This window comes from Melanotaenia boesemani, chromosome 2 (assembly GCF_017639745.1).
Source record: "Melanotaenia boesemani isolate fMelBoe1 chromosome 2, fMelBoe1.pri, whole genome shotgun sequence".
NCBI classification, from domain to species: Eukaryota; Metazoa; Chordata; class Actinopteri; order Atheriniformes; family Melanotaeniidae; genus Melanotaenia; species Melanotaenia boesemani.
In genome coordinates, this window is record NC_055683.1 from 19,768,833 (window position 1) to 19,788,920 (window position 20,088).

The 20,088-nt window shown below is 38.7% G+C and overlaps 1 protein-coding gene across 3 annotated transcripts in view; it reads left to right on the forward strand.

Annotated features, from left to right (window-relative positions):
• LOC121651953 (mucin-5AC-like) overlaps window positions 1-20,088 on the forward strand; it is a 29,291-nt gene that overhangs the window by 3,564 nt on the left and 5,639 nt on the right. For 2 of the 3 annotated variants that reach the window (XM_042004430.1, XM_042004444.1), the window contains 3 exons: window positions 4,364-4,488; window positions 5,097-8,397; window positions 9,454-11,353. In XM_042004430.1, coding sequence (XP_041860364.1) covers window positions 4,364-4,488; window positions 5,097-8,397; window positions 9,454-10,038 — 4,011 coding nt within the window. In that variant the 3' untranslated portion in view covers window positions 10,039-11,353. Of the gene's footprint in view, window positions 1-4,363; window positions 4,489-5,096; window positions 8,398-9,453; window positions 11,354-11,841; window positions 11,937-20,088 lie in introns of those variants that run through there. The other variant, XR_006012547.1, reaches the window with a different exon arrangement.

Here is a 20,088-nt window from a genome sequence, read left to right on the forward strand (position 1 = left end):
TTTCGATGGTACACTAACATTCACTATGCTCATTCCTGGAACTGTCACTACCCTGCAGTGTCCTAAGACCGAAAAAAAAACATTTCATGACTCCTTTTTTTTCCAGCTTGCAGCATCACATAACAGGTGTGTTTTGCTTTAGGCAAGGCAAGTTTATTTATTTAGCCATTTCATACACAAAAGCAATTTAATGTGTTTTACATAACAGAAATAACATATAAAGAGAAATACAAACAGTACACAACTAAAATCACAAAGACCTAATTTAAAGGATGTGCTAAAATCACAATAAAATATGTAAAATCTTATAAAACATCTAAACTGAAATTATTAACCAGATAAGTCAAAGATACATAGCATATTTCATTCATAAGCATATGAGAAAAGAAATGTTTTAACTTGTTTTAGCCATTTAAAGGTGTTTACATTTGGTGAGTTTATCTCCACTGGCAGTTAGTTTTTTTTTTGTTTGTATCATAATATAAAGAAGACAGTACACATGTAGACAATTCTGAAATATCTACCTGTAGTTCAGTCATCGCTGCACCTAAGACCACTGGATTCACTCGTTAGTATCGGTCGGAAAACTAACCAATACTCAAAGTACTTTATCCCTTCTGTAGTCAGACTCTTAAATGCTTCTGGTGGCAATAAATGATCTTTATTGTTGAGATTTTTAGCTGCTGGTATAAAAGCCCAAGCTGTTGCACAGTACTGCTGCACTGACACTTTATTTGCTTGTTGGTGTATTTTTTAAATTCTTAATGACTGGTTTTAAAGGTGGTTATTGGTGTATGAACTGTGGACTGCCAAACTGAATTACATTAAATAAACAATGCATTCTTCACATGACAGTATCACCTCCCCAGTCAAACCCTTCTCTTTTTGCATATCATATCCCAGTACATATCACTAACAAGGCAAACACCCCAGTGACATACCTCTATCATCCAAGGTCTCCATCCAATTCACATAGCCCCTGCAAGACATATATTAATTACCCAACAATATAACTCATCCAGAAATTTTAGCATGGCCTTAAAAATCATCTGATCGATGATCTGATTTTAGATAACAATATTGTTTGTCTGGCTTGGCACTGACGTACCAGTTATTTTCACAGACACTTTTTATTTTTTATTCTCCATCAGGGGAGGTAAAAAAAAGTTGGGGGAAGTATCAATTGCTCAGAGTGTAGTTTTTGCAAAAAAATAATTTCTTTTAATAGTCTTTTAGTGGTTTATTAATGTCTTAATGGTCTTGGGCCTTCTTATTTATCTAACCTGCTTTTAAATTACGAGCCCTCGCAGACTTGGAGGTCCTCTGGTACCAGCCTTTTAGTTGTTCCTAAAGTTAGAACTAAAACCTACGACGAGGCCTCGTTCTGTGGAACAGGCTGCCAGAGAGCCTCAGGGCTGCAGAGACTAATGATGTTTTTAAAAAGAGGCTCAAGACTGACTTTTTTATCTTAGTGTTTAACTGAATTTTTATTTATTTTTGTTTTTTGTCTTTTATTTTCTATTTATTTATTTGTCTTTAGTTTTTTTTATTTTATTTTGTTTTATTTTAGTAAATAATTATTATTAACACCTTTATGTAAATTTTTTTTAGGTTTGTTTAATTTTTTTTTTTTTTTTTTTTACTTAACATTTTTAACTCCAGTGTTTTTCCTCATGGGGATCCTCTACACCGGGGGCTCTGCATGCTCAGTCTGCAGGGTTGTTGCTATAGTGATCATCCTTATCAGGTTCCCTCAGGGACCTGCGCTACAGCCCTGTGGTGGTGGTGTGGATCTCGACCTGCCGTGATCTGGTTTGTTTCTGGTGGTGGTCTTTGCTGTGGTCATGGTCATCACCTTCATGTTACATCTTGCATTTGTGTTATTTCTAAGGATGAGCATAACTGATGCTTCACAAAAGAAATGCAGAAACTGAAGTTAGCAATTGTAAACCTGCATGAATGTAATAAAAGCAAGCAGACTCTTAATTGTAGGGTTTCTTTGAATTCTATGCACACTATGATTTTGCAAAATGAGTTTGGAACCCATCAGAAACCTTCCCAGATAGTTTTATGGGCTTAAAGAGAAGCCAAACATCTTAAGACTCTTAATCTCTTGCTTATTGTTCTGCATATTGTATTAAATTATACTTAAAGTCAAGCAGATTACAGAAGAACAGGGATACATAAACCACCCCTCATTACCAGCTGGTACCATTGCCTTGTTAACTGTTTTGAATTGAAAAAACTGCCACAGTACCATTTGTGAGTTTGTGGTTTACAAACATAAATGTTTGTATTGCACATGATAAGTGAATGAGGCTGTTTAAGTTCAGTAAGTTTTTCCAGCCGTTTCATCATCATTGCATTTCCCTTCATGTAAGAATAAATAGTGTTTTGTTTTCTGCTGTTTTTCTCATGGATGTCTCAGTGCTGTCTTTCTGCTTTAGTGCTAGCTGCCAAGTGCAGTCCTGCCCACAGTAATACATCTGCACAGTGCACACTTAGCCTGAAGTTGCCCTACTTTTAAATTAGTCAAATATTAGATAGCGGAGTAGCACTCTGGGAGGAAACTGCATCCTATGCCCACAGATTTTAATGTGCATAAAGTAAGATGTACCACAGTCACGTAGTTTTTTTTTTTTTTTTTTTAATGTTTTTAACATGCCTGTTTTTATTCAGCGATATAGTTTGTTTACGTTATGTCTGTTATTTAATACGGCCAATGTTTTAGTGGTCAATGGTGAAGCGTGTGTGTACTCAGCATACAAATATCCATTTGTTAGTCTTATACTTAATTTGTGTTTGGTTCTGTCTGGAGGGTTCTGGAGGGCTCTGCTCCTTGATGTATCATACAGTATACGGCTGCTTTGATTCATTGGGGGGCAGCATCTGGAGCGGAACTTGGTCTGTAAACATTTTATTACATTAACTGTCCTAAATAGTGATGCATATTCCAAATAATGTTTTTTCAGGCCAGGCTGTAGTTGTTGAACAATGAAGCACAGCTAATGCAAAATCTCCAAAAGTGACTGTCAGAAAGCTGTGACGATAAAACTATATGAGATGGCTGGCAGGAAGTTGACAGATTGAGATTTTACTGTGAGTTTTAAGTGACGATCTGTAGTTGGTTGGAGGGGTGGACAAACAGATTCGGAGGAAGAACAGATGACTTGCCATATGAGTGAGAATAAAGAAGAATGTTGCACCTCAGTAAGCAAAAAAAGTGCCAGATTGTGACTCTTCAGTTCTCCATGGTGGTTTCTAGATGTGTTAGAAATCTCTAGAAAGGATTCTTCAACATGCTGGGTTTAAGTATTTTAACAAAATGGAAAAATCTACAGCATATCACTTAGCTGGGACAGAACTGTGCACTTTGTAGCTGGCGGGTTTTGCTTTCAAATTAAATGCTGACATCTGAAGTTTTCTTTATCCACAGCTTAGAGTTGAAGACACATATATAAAAACATCTGCAGTTTGTTCCTGTAGCTAATCAGCTGTCAAAAACAATCCATTAATAGAAGGAGAAGTTTAAGGTGTGAGTAAAAGAGGAAGAGAAACAAGTGTCTCTACTGTAAAACAAGCCATGCTAGTAATGTTCTGCTTCATCAGAACACACAAAATGTTGGCTGTGTCCTAATTTATTGCCTGGTCACTTTGACAAACTTGGCACTCAGAATTAAATCTAGTCTTTCTAAAGTCCAACCTAAACCTACACAGATACGAGAAGTACAACCATTACAAAACAGTTCACTGTAAATAAGTATAAAAGAGATGTTGCTCCTGAAATGTAGCTCAAATGATAAATGATCAAAAGTGATATCTAACTTCTTAAATTCGCGTGATTATATACCATACACTCATATGAGAAGTACTATTTCACTGTACATGTTTTTACGTGGAAATATGCACACTGTACACTGTTTCATGGGAAATTTCTTTAGCTATGTCACAATAAGTTATTAAATAGGAAAATGGCTCAATTCTTCTTCTACAGTTCTCTGCTATAATATAGCTCTTATTACACAAAAGGTGAAGTTTCCACTATGTGACCATGTGACAACACGGAAGCCCAATCAGCACCATTGTCTGGTCATTATTAAGAGTAAAAACGTACATTATTAGGGTTACAAACTATATTGTCCCAGCCTACCCAGTTTAATGCTCATTGATTGCAATTAAAGTCACGTGTTGCAATACAAAATATTTTCCTAATCCTTCCATAACATTGTCATTACTCTTTTAGTACTGCATGTGTGGACAAACACATTTAACAATTTATGGTGGGACTGGGCTGCTGTAGTTGTTCCTGGTTGCATTAAATGGTATATATGTGGTTCTGATTGTACTGTATTGTGTGTTTTAGCATCTCCGTGTCTGCTGCTCTCAAGGCTCAGAGTTCTATACTCGATTCTGCACCAAGGTCAGAGGGCGAATGGGGCACAGATTCATGTTCATTGATGGAGATAAAGCTGTGTCTGGGTCATACAGGTCAGTGCAATTTATATGTAAGTGATGTGAGTACAAGAGCCAAATGTTCATTATTTTTATGTACCCCATTTTCTTTACTTATGAGTTCCGGCATGGAGGGAAAAGAATAAACAGTACACTTTATTAATCTCCAGTAGTATTTTCTACATAGCAAATATTTTGTAAATGCACCCAATGTACAAGAAATGTAAAAATGATACATTCAAGTCATTTTTTTGTGTTGCAAGATAATTATATTTTCATTCATTTTGGGCTCTTTTCCAGAGGTCAGTTTGAATCACATCTGACAAGTGATCAATGTAGGAATTTTAGCCTGTGCAATATTTCTCAGACTATAATCACAGATTATAACCCATAACAAGTGTCAGCCGACACTTACAACTTATTTTAAAGTCTTTATTACATCTCAGCCAAACCCAGTAGCTGGAAATCACTGTTTTAATTTCACTATCATTGTTTCATTTAATGTTTAATTAGCTTATGTAGAAGATCAGTAAAGCTATTTTTCTGTTTCCACCAGACTCCTCTTTTGGAACTCAGTTACTGGTGGTAGCTTACCGTTAGTAGCCTATCGCAGCAGTCTAACTATTTTCTTTTGTTTTATGCAGCTTCACTTGGATGTCCTCACGACTGGATAGAAATCTCATTACCGTGACTACGGGCCAGGCCGTGGATGCGTTTGACCAACTGTTTCGCTTCCTTTACATGACTTCCAGTTGTGTTGACCTCCAGCAAGTCGCTATGGAACCAGAGCCTGAGCCAGAGCTCCGGCCGCAGATACCCACTGTAGCGCCCACTTCTGCTGATGTTGCTAGGAAACTATTCAACCCCAAATATGCCCTGGTTGCCCTTACCAACCCCAGCCCCACCACCTCAATTGGCCGCGATACCCCCAAAGAGCCAGAAATTGTAGAGAACTCCAAGAAGACAAGGCGAAAGAAAGCCAGTGTGGAGGCTAAACTGCCACTCCACCCTGGACTTACAAATCTAGAGAAGGCATGCTTAATCACATACCTGCCCACCTGGCCTGAACCTGACCCACCAAGTGATGTGATAGGGTTCATTAACATCCGAGATGCCAGCAAACCAACTCAAGTGCATCTGCAGCGCTCTGAGATGTTTGAAACCAGCCAAGCAATAAGGTTTAGCAGTCCAATTAGCAGGCCTCAAGAAACTTTGCCAGAGGTTGCAAGACCCAGACAGCTAGCTGCTAAACATGAGGAGGAGAATAAACTCGAACAGAGTAAATCCAAAGGTGAAGAGTTGGTGGAAGACCGAGCAAAGCCAGCACAACTCAGTGTGGTTCCTGATGACATCAAAAGTAAAGACAAGGCACTTGACCAGAAATCCCCTCCATGTCGACTAAAGTCTGAACCCAGCAAGGATAAAACTAATGCTCTCAAAACTGAGAATAAGCTCTATTCAAGCACAAAGCCTGGTGCAGGCCACAATACAGATTACCTCAATGCACACACACTTCCCCAATCCAGCTACAAAGCATTCACACCTTTACATACAACCCAAACTGTCTCCACAAACAGTCCTAAATCCAACTCACACCTAAAAACAAACTCTAAAAAAGAAGCTGAAACTGTAGCAAGCTTAAATATAAAAAGTGCTGTTGTGAACAGAGCACACACCCTGGAGTCAAACAGCACACCAGCCTCTCACCAGCCTGACCCCGGTGACTCCAAGAACACAGACGACACACAAGAACAGACTCTGATGTTGCAAAGAGATTCACAAACCAAGGCTGTTAACATGCAACCTGATATCTCTTCTGAAATGACTCATAACCTCAAGACTCCCAGCATCCACAAGCACATTTCGACTGCTTCTGCTTCTGAAATGCAGTCTAAAAGTTCAACCTTCCTTTCTAAAAATAGCCTAATTACTACAGTGCACTCAAGCACAGCTACAAGTTCCTGCACTTCTGTTTCCTCAACCAGCTCCCCCTCTGTCTGTCCTTCCCCTGTCTCTTCTGTTACAACTTTAAATTCCCCCCTTCCTTCATCCTCACCTTCTGCATCTTCTTTGTTGGCATCAGGTCCTCCAATCCCCAAGCTTCGTACTTTCAATCTAGTTTTCAAAGATAGCAGCATCAGCAATAACCAGATGCTGCCAGAGATCTGTCTAGTCAGGAGGCCTAAGACCTGCTCAGTGCCAGAAATGGTCCTCAATGAGGTTGCTGTAGCAACTATGCTACCAGCATCCCCAGCAAAGGAGCTTGAATCTGCCCCAGAACGGCAAAGCAATGGTGCCAGTAAAACTGGAGATGAGATATATACTGGAAACACAAATAATCCCACAGAAACATCACAGCAGAAACTGAATGTGACTTCCCAAGAGAGAGAGGGTAAAGGAGCTAATGGAGAGCACGATGGCAGAGCAGGGTCACAGTCAGTCATTGAAACCAAACTGCAAACACAGTCAGATGTTTTTATTACCGATACACCCAAAACAGCCAGTCTGAATATTAAAGAAAAAACCCCAAAGGATGCTGACTCCAAGACTTTATCGTCTGAGACAGAAACAACCAGTGCAGCCATAGCACAGGCAAAGACCTCAGAAAACACTCCAAACATTGAATTTGCTCAAGTACCAAATGTGACGCAGAACCAAACCCACCTTGGAAGTCATGAACCTCAGAGAGTATCGTATAGTAAACTGACTCCAAAGAATATAAATTTGTTAGAGGCTATGGACTATTTTAATGCCCCAGTACAGTATACATCACAGAAACCATGCACAGCCATGGACAGTGCTGATGACAGTATGCACATGTCTGTTGCAGATAAGCTCAGTGAGCTTGGTAACCAGGCACAAGTCATATCAGGACACTGCACAAACAGCATATTAGATACTGTGAATCATAACATAGACGGCACCATTCAAAAACAAACTTGTGAAACGTGTGAAAACACACAAACTCCCAAAAAGTCCCTACATTTACAGGTTTCCCCCCAAAACATGTCAGACCTGTTTTCACCCACCTCTGAGCGAGAATCATGGTCGCCAACAGCTGTACGAACTCCCAGTCCAGATGGGTTTCCTCAACGCCCACCTACCCCAGATTCACGAACAACCACACCTGATTCACGATCATACATACCAGAGTTTCTTACACCTACATCGGACATAAGTGATGGGTACATTTCACCAAGAGAGGACTCCACCACCTCTGAAGAGTATTATGAATGTAGTGAATCTCCCATTTACGAGCCTGTTTTTGACCCATGTGAATATCAAAACCAGGGGACAAAACAGAATCATATTAGTCTCACACAAGCTAGCACACCCACTACTGCCACTAATCCTGCATGCCTCAATTACAGCCTTGATGCTGCAACATTGTACTCTGCAGATCAGGACACTTCTTGCAGTGAAACACAGACTTTGTCATGTACTTCTGGAGTCTCAGTCTCTTCTCTAATTGAGACAAAAGGGCAAAAAATTGAGATGGAGGACACTAGTGAAGAAATTGAAGGAGAGGAGGATATAAATGGAGAAAAACTGAGTCATGCAAAGAAGAGGACAGAGCATGAATCTCAGGGGATTGAGAGGGCAAGCAGTGATGAGGCCAGCAGAATGGTGGAGCATTTTAAACAAGAAGATTATTCAACAGAAACAGCAGTAGAAGGCAGCGAGGCTCAGGCTCTGAAGAGAAAGAGGGTGCAAAACCAGTCAGCACCAGACAGACTGTTTGATGAAGGATTGTCTGCTGGAGAATCAACCTGTCAGGAAACCGAGTTAAAGCAGTTGTCCACTGGGGACTTTAAACCAAAGACGGTTTCCTCTGAGAGCACGAAACCAGACAAAGCACTGAAGGCACTGAACCAGTCAGCACTAAGACCCAGCAAAGTAGAAAGGACAGAGAGCCAGTCAGCCAGAGAGGCAAAGGAACAGAAGGTATGAAGTATATGAGACTGACCTTTCATCTTTATTTATCAAAGTTCATTACTCACAAAAACATCTGCAACGACCATTTATCTTCATAAAAATTATTACTGTTTGCAGCATACATCACCAGTAAGGACACTTCCCTAGTTTTTCTCCTTTTGAGTGATCACACTATAATTCTAAATAATTATATTTCATTAAAAATTGTAACCAAAACTAAGTTAAATGAAGAGAAAAAGGCAACTGCTCTGCAAAGAGAGTCCAACCACATGACCCACAGAAGAAATATTTCTGGACATATTGTGATATATTCGTTGCTAAAATATAGCTGGACAAAGGAACTTTACCTGGCAACAGTTTGATGGTGCATAACACTGCTCTTAGTCACCTTTACAATGCTCATGGGTTCTTATGTCCCTTTGAGCATGTGTATGTACCTTTGGTGGATATATAGCTCGTATTTGTGGATAGACATAAGAAAAAAGCCAGTCATAGCTCCCTGTTAGAAAAGTTTCATTTCCAAAGGAGTGACAGCTGGTTGTGTGTAGCCTAAAAATGTGTTTTTTTAAGCCAAATTACGTCTGTTTTCAGTGTGTGTGCAGTGCTTGTGTACATTTGTTGACTATGCATCAGCAGAGCGTCACTAATTTGATACACAACTCTTGTTCATTATTAAACAAGGAGACTGAAGGAACTGAAGTGACATTTTAATGAAGTTTCATGCATGTTTGCATTGATACAATATTAATGAGAGGATAAAAGATTGATAGTTTAAATTTACTGCTGTTTACTTCATTTGTTGTTGCCCTGAATCCACAGTTTTTTTTCTAACAATAATTTGTGGGAGTCAGTGAGGTGCTGATTGAATGAGTTCAGTTTAGTCATGTAATATTAGTAAAAGTTAGAATAAAATGAACATAATTTTACAAACTTCTTTTTTTTTCTTTATTGTACTTGAAAGCTTTAATTTCACTTTAACGCTCTATTATGGATAAGTTGCAGACTTACTAATAGAATATGGACAAGTGGAGGTTGTTAAAATCTTTTATAAATATTTCTTCTCAGCAACTTCAGCAGCAGGATGTTGGGCCTTCCACATCTTCCCGACCACTGAGGTCCCCTCGATCCCGCTCAGCCTCCCAGCTTTTAGGGGATCGACCTTCTGAAAGCCGTGAGCCGAACCAGACAGAAAGCAAGTTGTTACTCAGTAGTCTCAAGGGTTTGGATAATGTATCATCTCCTCACAAACCACCATCCCAGCAATCCCCTCCGGTGACGGTGGGTGTTGTTCCTCCTGCAGCCGGGCGGAAGCAGATTTCCCTCAGCCAGCAGAGCTTCAACTCTCAACAGCCTCCAGCAGCACACATCAGGACAAGAGCTGGCCAGCCACAGAGCCAGGCTCCTTATCCAAAACCCCAGCCCTCCTTTCTCTACACATACTCTAACTTGCAGCCTCAGGTCCATCCTCTTCCTCAAACCCAGATGGAGTCCACACAAGAAGCACATGAGCAGGAACAAGGGCGGCTTCCATTTAACTTGAGTTTTAGCAGACTGTACAGCATTAAAGGCTCAAAGGACAAAATGAGCAAGCTGCCAGTACAGAGCAAAAGAGGCAGCCCTCCAAAAAAAGGTCGCAAAAGCTCAAGCTAGTCAATCTTTGTTACTTTAAAACATCAGGCCAAAGATCATGGAAGCAAAAATATGAAACCCCACATGTCCAAGATGTTGTTGTTCATGGGACCAAACAGAGCATGAATTTGTGTTTTACTCTTTTGAGTCTAGAAATTTAGTGTCACTTCTTTCCATCAGTGGCTGATTCTAGTATTAAAGTCCAGCAAACAACTAAGTTTTTTTAAAGGTCATGATCACTGACACATCTATTAATTTATTGTTAACTAGTGGACAATAAAATGTGACTATTCCATCTCTGTTTGAAACCTGTTTTTGTTATAACAACAAAATCATAATTTTGCACATGATAGACTACTTTAACATAAACCTTGAGTGCATATAGTATGGATAATAGTTGCATTTGGGTACTAAAGCCAGCACTTTTTTCTGTTTTGAATTTTGATCATTGCTGGAATTACCTCAGCCTTTCTGTTGTCTTTTCTATCATGTTATCAATTTTCAGGTGTTGCTCAGCAAATATGAATTATTGACAATTTATCTGTGTCTGTTTTACTGTGTGAGTAACCAAATTCTTTAAGAGGACTTTTAATAGCAAATATCTTTTAGAAAACTAAAGAAAGGAAATGTACATTTAGCAAGCAGGCGAACATTTAAATGTTCAAATTGCTTAATGTCAGACAAGCCTGGCCTGCTCTCTCTCTCTCTCTTTGTACATTTAAAAATGGTTTATGATAAAAAAGAAGAAAACAAGACAAAATGTTCTGTTACTGTTTCTAATCTGTTGTGTTTTGCTGTTGCTCTTTTATATTTATAAATTGTGTGTTGTCCATTCAAATACTAAAGGAGTCAAGGTACTGATTTATGCTTTGTTTACACTAAAACCCATTTACATTCACTCAGCTTTTACCCTGAAAGACAAAGTCATAGTCCCTCTGCTTAAAGCAAAGCAAAATGAGACCAGCACAATAAACACCAACAGACTGACTCATTATGCTAAAGACAGATAAAAAATGTGCTGAGTTTAGGACAGTGCATGCACAAGAGGCTGTTCCTGAGTTTCTATGAGGGAAATTAAAATGTTGACATGTGATTGTTGCAAGACAACTAAACTCATGAATGACAGCTTTTAAGTAAGCAGCTGCGGAACAGTTACAAAAGAAAAGATCTTCAATCTGTCGTGTCTGAATGTGTGTTTTTGCCTTTAAACTTGTAAACATCTGTAGTGTGTCTCAAAGTGTTCATTTATATTACATTTTCATGATCTGGGTAGTCTCCATCCTGTTTCAGTGTAACCTTTTTTTTCCACTCCTAAGTTTGGTGAATTAAATTATTTTTATGAATCATTCATGGCTGCTCTTTGAAGTTATGGCTCCTCTGCTTGCCAGCTAAGATACTTCATGCATCACTCAGACCTTAGCTAAAAAAAAAAAAAAGGAGAAGCATCCAACTTCAGACTTGTCAAAACAGTCACTGTCTCACATTTCAGTGCGCCTGTGGTTTCAGTAACACCCCCCCTCCATCAGTACGATTTATGATTGTGATTTGGTGCTTTCAGATGTTACTTTAATATTCAACTATGCAGAAAAGAAGAGAGAATGTATGTCTGTGTGTCTAATACTATGATGCTCTCCTTTGTTTCATGAAAATTTAACTTGGATCATTTTGATCATTCTCCTTTATCACTGATATAAAGTATAACATGAGACTATGGTCTGAACCTTTCCATATTATTATTGTTTTTTAAGGATATATCCTTTTTTCTGAGAGGGAGTCTGGGTTTGCATTAGGTGATGCTTAATGTATTTTCTTTCTGCTCTGCAGGAATTCCAGCAGTGACAGTGATGCATCCGACTCCCTCACACGAAACTGCATGTTTACGGACCAAGAAGTGGAAAGAGAGATGTTACTGTTAGTAGGTAGGATGTTGTGCAAACACACACAAATTATTCCAGATCAGCTCAGTGAGAACTCTTGGGTGTGTCTATCATTTTTGCTCGGAGTCATTGGTGAAGGGTCGACCTGACAAACATGAGCCAGCCTGACTTTGGCACCAGCAGTAATCAAACCTACCCTAATATTTTGCTTATACTAAAATGAACTTGACTGTGTGCAAACTATAGGAACAAGGGGGTGTTACCCAATGAATTGAATAAGACTATAACCATGTTGACAGATTTCTGGGTCATGCATCCAGATTTAGAATGACACACACACAGCCATAGACGTGCATTTGTTATATACAAGGAGAATGCGGTGCAGAAGGGGGCGATGCAGAATAAAAAAAAATTGGAGAAGCAGAGAAAAATGGAAGTGACTGAGAAGCTAATGGCCAGAAACAAGAGAAAAAGAGAGGAAGCTAAACCTGCCTCCGGTGTACAGCATGAGTTGTTGTGCTTATATTCGATCCAAAATAACTCAAATATCCATGTTGCAGACATTTTCAGTTCTTATCTCTGCAACTGCTGTTTGATTATTTGAGGCCAGAAAATTCTCATCTAGGTAAGAAAGTAGATCCTGGGATGGGATTTACGTCACACTGTAGTCCAGAAACACTGGAGTAAAATTGCCTTTCCATTCATCTCAGATTGCAGCCAGTAAGGGTGGCTCCATCACTACAAAAGCACAACATGGACAATCAGACACCCACTCCGTCTGAGCATCCGCCCTCCCTGAGGTCATTTATATGGATATTAGAGAGTTGGTTACAAGGCAGATGCACCCACATGCATGTAGAGCTCATTGTGGCATCATCCATTCAGCTGAGCACTTCAAGCTCATCGTAACTGATAATGCCAAACCTACACTCAAAGATGACACAACAGGATCACACACAAAAGAGTGACTAAGCTCTCTTCTGGGTCTCTGTTTTGTGTGTAGAGACCATCGGTGCCTTCAGCAGCCGGGCAGCTCACGATTGTAGACAAATACACACTTACATGTAAATGTAGGTTGTCTTGCATTGCAACTCTGCAGAAACACATATATTTGTGTGTGTGTGGGAAGGTGTTGTTAGCTTTGTCCTTTTTCTTTTCTTTTTTCTTTTTTCTTTTAGTGTCCTCATATGATGTAAATAAATTTTAATTAACACATTTTTATGCTCGGTTTCCTCTCCAACTAATTACATTTCTGTTAGTCTGTTAGTACTTGATTAAATACACGTCTCAGATACTTTTTAACATGACTGCATGCCAGCCGTGAGGGATTAAGATGCTGTAGTTTTATGTCATCTTCTGTAACTAACAAGCAAAATAGTTCAGATAGCTGGATGAAAGTACATGTTATCCTGTCTGATGTACAAGAAGAAGCAGCAGCAGCTGATGATGGGAAGAGAAGATGAGGGAGTGTGTATGGTGGAATTGTGTCACTTGATTTTGGAGGGGGGCAAAATAGCACTGGTTCCCAACTTGGGGTCCTCCAAAGAGCCCAGGGGGTCCCCAAGGCTTTGACTGTTTTGTTTTTTTTTATCTGGGTGTTTCATTCACATAGAATCATTTTTTTGGGAGCCTGAAAACCATAACTTTGTACCATTTCATTAATGAGACATGTCTAAGAAATGTTACAGTACAAATGATTGGTCCATATTTTGAAAAAAAAAAAAAAGTTAGGCATTATGTTTATAATTGCCTTAACTTTGGTTTTATCTAAGGAAAGGAGTCAGCCAGAATGCATCATTTATGGAGAGAAGCTAGCTTCTGAAAGCATAAAACCAAGCATGGTTTCAACACAGGGTGGGCTGGGGTCAACATCTGTTTGGTAGTTGCACTACCAAAGGAGGGAGGTCCTATGGGAAAATAGGTTGGGAACCACTGCAATATAGGACAGAACACTTTAACTTCACCCAGAGATATAAAATACAAGAAAACAAAAACCAGCAACCCAACGATCCAAAGCAACCAACTAGTATGACAACCTAACAAAAAATACAATAAAACTAAATATCGAATAAGCATATAACTATATGTAATGGTTTTGTTTACTTAAGAGACCCCACGAGACAAAGATGAGTGAGTTATTTGTCTTCTGTTGGGCCAGTTGTGTTTTAAACCAAAAGGAGCAGGTTCAGCTTATAACTCTCCACACAGCGGTAGTAATAAGATGACATTGCTGATTGTAGACATAAGCAGCATTAATTCAACTGAAGCAGCATTATAACAATAAAAAAGAAGCTGCAGGGCTCGCCCTGTCACGCAGTTTGCAGCTTGGCCACACTGTACTGCAGACTGAGATACTGACTGCACACACCCCTGTCACACAGCTCTCCCTGATTCTCATGAAGTCACAGTTTACATCTGCTGGCAGAGTGACCAGCAGATGGGAAGGTCTATGGTTTGAAGATCAGACATCCTTTTGGCTAACACACAGTCCCTCCTGCAGGAAGCAGGACTGTTTTTCTAAGTAGCTTCTCAGAGCTGCACCACTCCCAGGTGAGTTATGTGTGCGGATCTGCTGGGAGGAAGGGCGTGTTACATATTTCACAGGGCAATCAGGTGCACTGGCTTGTCTAAAGCATTGCAGTGATGAGAGTTTGGTGCCAGCTTTGGCTTTTGACTTAAAATATAAAAAAAAATCTTTATTAAATTAAACTACTGACTAAATTAATTAAACTACTGACTTTGTTTAAGATCCAAAACAAGAAACACAAAAAGGGAATATTTTGAATTGAAACTTTAACATCCAGTTTGATCTAATTTGAGCAGCAGTGGATATGTGTTGTATAAATAGAAATGTTAATGGTGGCATGAGGTCATTTGCTATTTGTCCTGCAGGAAGACACTACAAACGTCTTCATGTAATACTGCTGGAGGACAAACATTTTCCAAAACCAATTTAGGAAGTAGGAGGTATGTTTTTTAAATGGACAACTAGAGTTAATGCACTGGTGCCCAATATTATAACAAAACTAAATATTCATACAGCTCTTTCTTTGACTTTTATAACCTTTACTGGATTTAATAGATGAGATTATGACATTAAATATTATTTTACAGGTTTAGTGATGCTCTGAAATGCCCAGTTTTGTTGTTTTTCATTGTGTGTGTATCTGTTTAGAGCTTTCATTTAAAAGTTATAATTAATTAGGGTTAAAAAAATTACTTTTGTAGTTTTATTAGCTGTTTTAAACACATCCTTTGTATCTGTAGTACATGGCATGTGTTCCTTTTAAACTGCAGGGGGCCGACATTTTGGCTCTAGCTGCACTCCACTTCTGTTTTTGTGCATACAGCCACCATTAATACACATGCTGTGTCAAGAGACCACTGGGATAAACTGAAAGCAAGGCTGAGTGGTGGCATCCAGCTCTCTTAATGCATCAGTGGTAGGTTGCAGCCTAAAACGCTCATAAGAGCGCCAGTCTGCTGTGGGTCATTCGTGACAGCATTTACATTTTTTTTTTTCCAGTGCATTGAGAGCTGTGTTTCGTTGTAGCTTTTTGGGGTTTTTTATTCATTTTTTACCTTTAGCTATTGAGAATTCAAAGGTTTTGGCCCAGCTGATTCCACTTGGGTCTTCCCCACTCATTAGTAGCAGAGGACCTTGAATTTGGAACAGCTGGCTTCTGGTAAAGCAGATAAATAAGAAGTGGCACAGCTTAAGGGCCCAGAACGCCATTCTCCATCCCACTTACTCCTCTGGCATCTGGCTGATTGCACGAGTGGCATTTCATTAATTTTGTCACAAAAGGTTAAGATAAGACAAAAGAAGAGAGGGAACAAGATTAAAGACATAAACAGACGGGGAGACTTTGTAAATTGCTCCATTTGCCAAACAGAAAAACAATTAATTTGACAGAAGCAATTCGTTAGTCTTCACTGCGTCTGACGTCCACACCAGATCTAAATTTTTGCTGTTTACATGCTTCAGATGTTTATTTTAGTGGTGTAGGTGACTGTAGGTTCTGTAGATGAGCAGAAACACTTCATTAATATACATAATTCCGTTACTTTGATTTATGTTTTATATCCAGTTGGAGCAAGAAGCTACTTGTTGTGTTGTGATGAAATATCATAAACTAGTCCAAGAGAAAAAAAAGGTACCATTAATTTTCAGTGCAGGTTCCAGAAGCGCAGTATGACTAGAAGCATGGAGGTTATCTAAGAGATCATTTTAGGTTAAGGCTTTTTTAACAGAGGCTCAGAGAAATAATAGTTTTTTAACTTTATGTGAGCACAACTACTGCTGCTGGGACTGATGTGGTCTTTGATTACCTGACAGGGGTTTAAGTATTCTTTAAAAAAAAAAAAAACATTTTTAACCATTTTTCCACTAAAGGTTCACATTATCCATATTTTATTTTTCTGCATATGAAAAATATTTGACTCTAGCCTTCAAACTGGAAAAAAAATATATGGTCAAGCTGCCGTTTTCTAATGCATTTTTAGGTTTAAGACACGGTTAGTTTGAAGGTGACCCTCTGTGAATCTGTCTCAAGTCAGTGACGGTACAAATGTACACACAAACACAGCCAAGACTAACACCTAACACAGGACACACAGTGATGATCTGTGACTTCCTGTGGAACGCAGCTTCTCTTTCTAACTTGAGCTCAGGGCTGTTACACACTAGGTATTTTTACAGCTACACATTGCCATCTGCAGGCCTTCAAGTTTTATGAACTCTTGTAATCAGTTTATAAGAAATACTTAACTAAACCTCATGTGTTCATCAGTAGTAAAACAAAACTATGGCCTTCAAAATGTTTGATTTTTACATCAAATGGACATACTAGGCTGCAATGCTTTAATCCATTGCAGCCTTGCATGTTAGGCCTGGAGCAACACACACATTTAGTCAACACCTTTAACAGATTGATCAATATAAACAGTCTGTAGAAACACATGCAGGCACATTTGGTAATTAACAATAGCAGTAAAAAGCCCACTCTGCTAAGCTTTTTATATGTTTCTACATCCTTCAGAGGCTGTAAAATAAAATGTTTGACAGGTTTCAGTTTAGCATAAAACCCTGATGTTTTACAGCTCCTTTTTAACATCCAACAGCTTCTAGATGCTTTTTCCTTCAACAAACCCGACTCAGATCAGTGGGTTGCTAATAGGCTTGAACAGAACTTGACAAACAGCTGTTGAGGAGATCCATTTAATTTTAATAAGTTATATTGGAGCTGGGCAACATCCCAAGCTTACAAGACAGTGTCTTACAGGACCAACGTGGACACCTCTGTCGTTGTAATGGGTTAGATCACAAATCTTAAACTTCAGTAGGCTGCTTGAGGGCTGCCAGCCTGCAGATCTTTAGATGCTTCCCTGCTCCAACACATCTCATTCAAATTAAATGGATCAGCAACTTGTTATCATGTTTTGCACAATGATCCATTAATCTGAGTCAGGTGTGGTGAAGCAGGGAAGCATCTAAAACCTGCAGGGTACTAGCCTTCTTAGGCTGGAGTTTGACGTCTCTGGGATGGATTAAAAGTGATTTAAGACACAGCTTCTGTCTCCCTCTAGTGGTTAAGATGCTGAAGTACATCTTCCTTTGAAAAAAAAAAAGTAACTGATTTATGATCGCTTATAATTTATAACATCAGAATGTCTTTACTAATAAGTCGTTTTTTTTTTTTTTGTTTTTTCTTCTAAATGATACCTGTCTTTGAAAAATACAGATTTTTTTATTTTTTTTATTTTTTTTAATTAAAGGATTTTAAAACATTAATACAATATATGAAGACAGAGAACTTAAAAGTAGCACTGTTACTTTCTGACCTTAAAATATGAGTTTGGGGCTCATTTTGATGGCACAGTGATATTTCTTTCATGCATTCATGGAGTCGTTGTTGCCCAGCAACACCCCAAGGCCAAGAAACCGCACTTTGTATTGTGATTGTGTAACAATATTAGGTTTTTTATCTTCTTAAGGTCTTTTACATGATTACTTTGATACATTTTACATTAGAAGTTGTTGTAGTATTCTCAACTATAATAGAAATATCTTTTAGTTTTAAAAAAATGGCTACCAATATCTGACTTCCCTTTGATTTTAAGATGTCTGAAGGTTCTCATACATGTGCGTCCCAAATCCTCCAGAAGCATTTCAGTGGCATTTTAGCCATTAGACCAACCAATAATAAAGTCATTTCTTTTTTGAGCCAGTCCTGGTGGATCTGCTGGTGTGCTGACGTTATCCTGCAGAGATGTCAGCTTTCAGTTCATTATCAACTTTTGAGCCTCACATTATCTTCAAGTACACGTTGATATGATGGAGAATTTATTCTGTAAGCTATACTGTCTTTGTGGCAGTGAAGTGACTGCAAAGCATAACATCTCCACTACTGTGCTCACAGCTAGGAGGTTTCTTCTCCTGAAAAGGCCTTAATTCATCATTCCAGAGCACATGGTTCCTGAATGCTTGGTGCTTGTCTACATGCTCACTGGAAAAGAACAACAAAAAAATCAGCAAGCCCTCGAACCGAGACAGTCATATCCACTGTTTGTCTTGTTTTTACAGCATGCCTTTGATGCAGGCTGGTTTTATGATATATATATATATATATATAGGTATTTTCTTAATCTCTGCTTCAAAGCTTTAGGAATCTCCAGAAAGATTTGGACCGTAATATTAATAAGAGCTGGATCAAATCCTCTTGTGGGACAAGTGAATGACATGGACAAAGACAGGCACTAACAAAAGAGATTTTTTTTCTGCATTAATATGTTTATTGATCTTTTTTTTTAATAAAAAAGAGAAGGAAAGTCTGTAAAGAAAAAAATTAACAGGAAATAAAAGCCTGGTTGCCTCCAAATACACACACACCCTGTACCCTGTACAAATCAGAAATCTAAATCAGCCTCAATGCAACACCAACAGCCCCCTGACCTTTACAATAGCCATGTGATTTCATGTGGTCAAGAATTTATTTCTCAGGAGATTTTTAAAAAATCTGTGCCACCTAACTACAGTTTTGTGCAATGAGTAAGGCACTGACATTTTCATATTATCACCTACTTTAAAGAAACAAAAGCTGTTGGTATGTAGCACACATTTCACCAAACAGTGCCATGTTTTGGTTTCTTTTTGTTTTGTTTTTCTTATTAACACACCACATGGGAACACTGCTCTAAAAGCCAGCTCATCTCAGCACATAAAAGCAACAAACACTAACATTCACTATCTATTTGTAAATCATGGTATTATCTCAAGCCTTTAATAACAGTGGATACAACAGTAAGTTTATAAGAAGCTTAAGTTTAGCGTGTACATGGTACAGAAAGCATTACATGATTAGATTCTTTATTAAAAATATCATTGCACTTCTAAAGTTTTTTGAGTTTGAGTTCAGTCTGTGACACAACTCTTTTAAATCATTTTTTTAAAACTCTGTAACAGTCATGAAGACAAAGTATTAACATTAGTATTTTTAAAAAGCTGCTGATACATTAAAGCAGCCAGTGGAGTATAACAACAGAACAGTATAGTACCATGAGTTACAGCAGTGTGACGCCCGACACCGTGATGCTGATTATTATTTGCAAGAATCAAGTCAGTTCCTTTGATGATGAATTACAATAAGCTGGATGTTGGCTTTCGCTACTGATGAAGAACTCTGTGTCTTCTGCAGTCGACTAATCTGGGTCTAAATATAAAAAGAGAAAGGAACAGGTGGCAGAATGAGGAGATAGCATTGTATAACAGAAGGGCATATTTTCCAAGACAAAGCCATCACTCCATGTTTAACGATAATCCAGCAGGAGGACCCCTCACTCCAAAATGTCTGCAGCCATGACAAGGCATTTGCATAGCTGGTCTCTGTCCATTTAGTGAATACATTTAGTCATGAATGAAGCATGTGAGCAGCCTCGATTTCAGGTGAGCAGCCTGCAGGTCATGATGATGGATTCCAAGCAGCTGGACAACTTCAAAGAGTAAATGGAGGAAGAATGTCAAGACATGAGTTGCAGCCATCATATCATGGAGGGTGTAAATGTCTCAGAATGTAATATCAAGTCTTAGGTGAAAATCGGCACTGCAGTGAGGATGGAAACCCGAATTTACATGATCAGTCAGGTCAACTTCAAGTACACCAGAAGTCTATAAGGGACTGTGCAAAAGTTATTA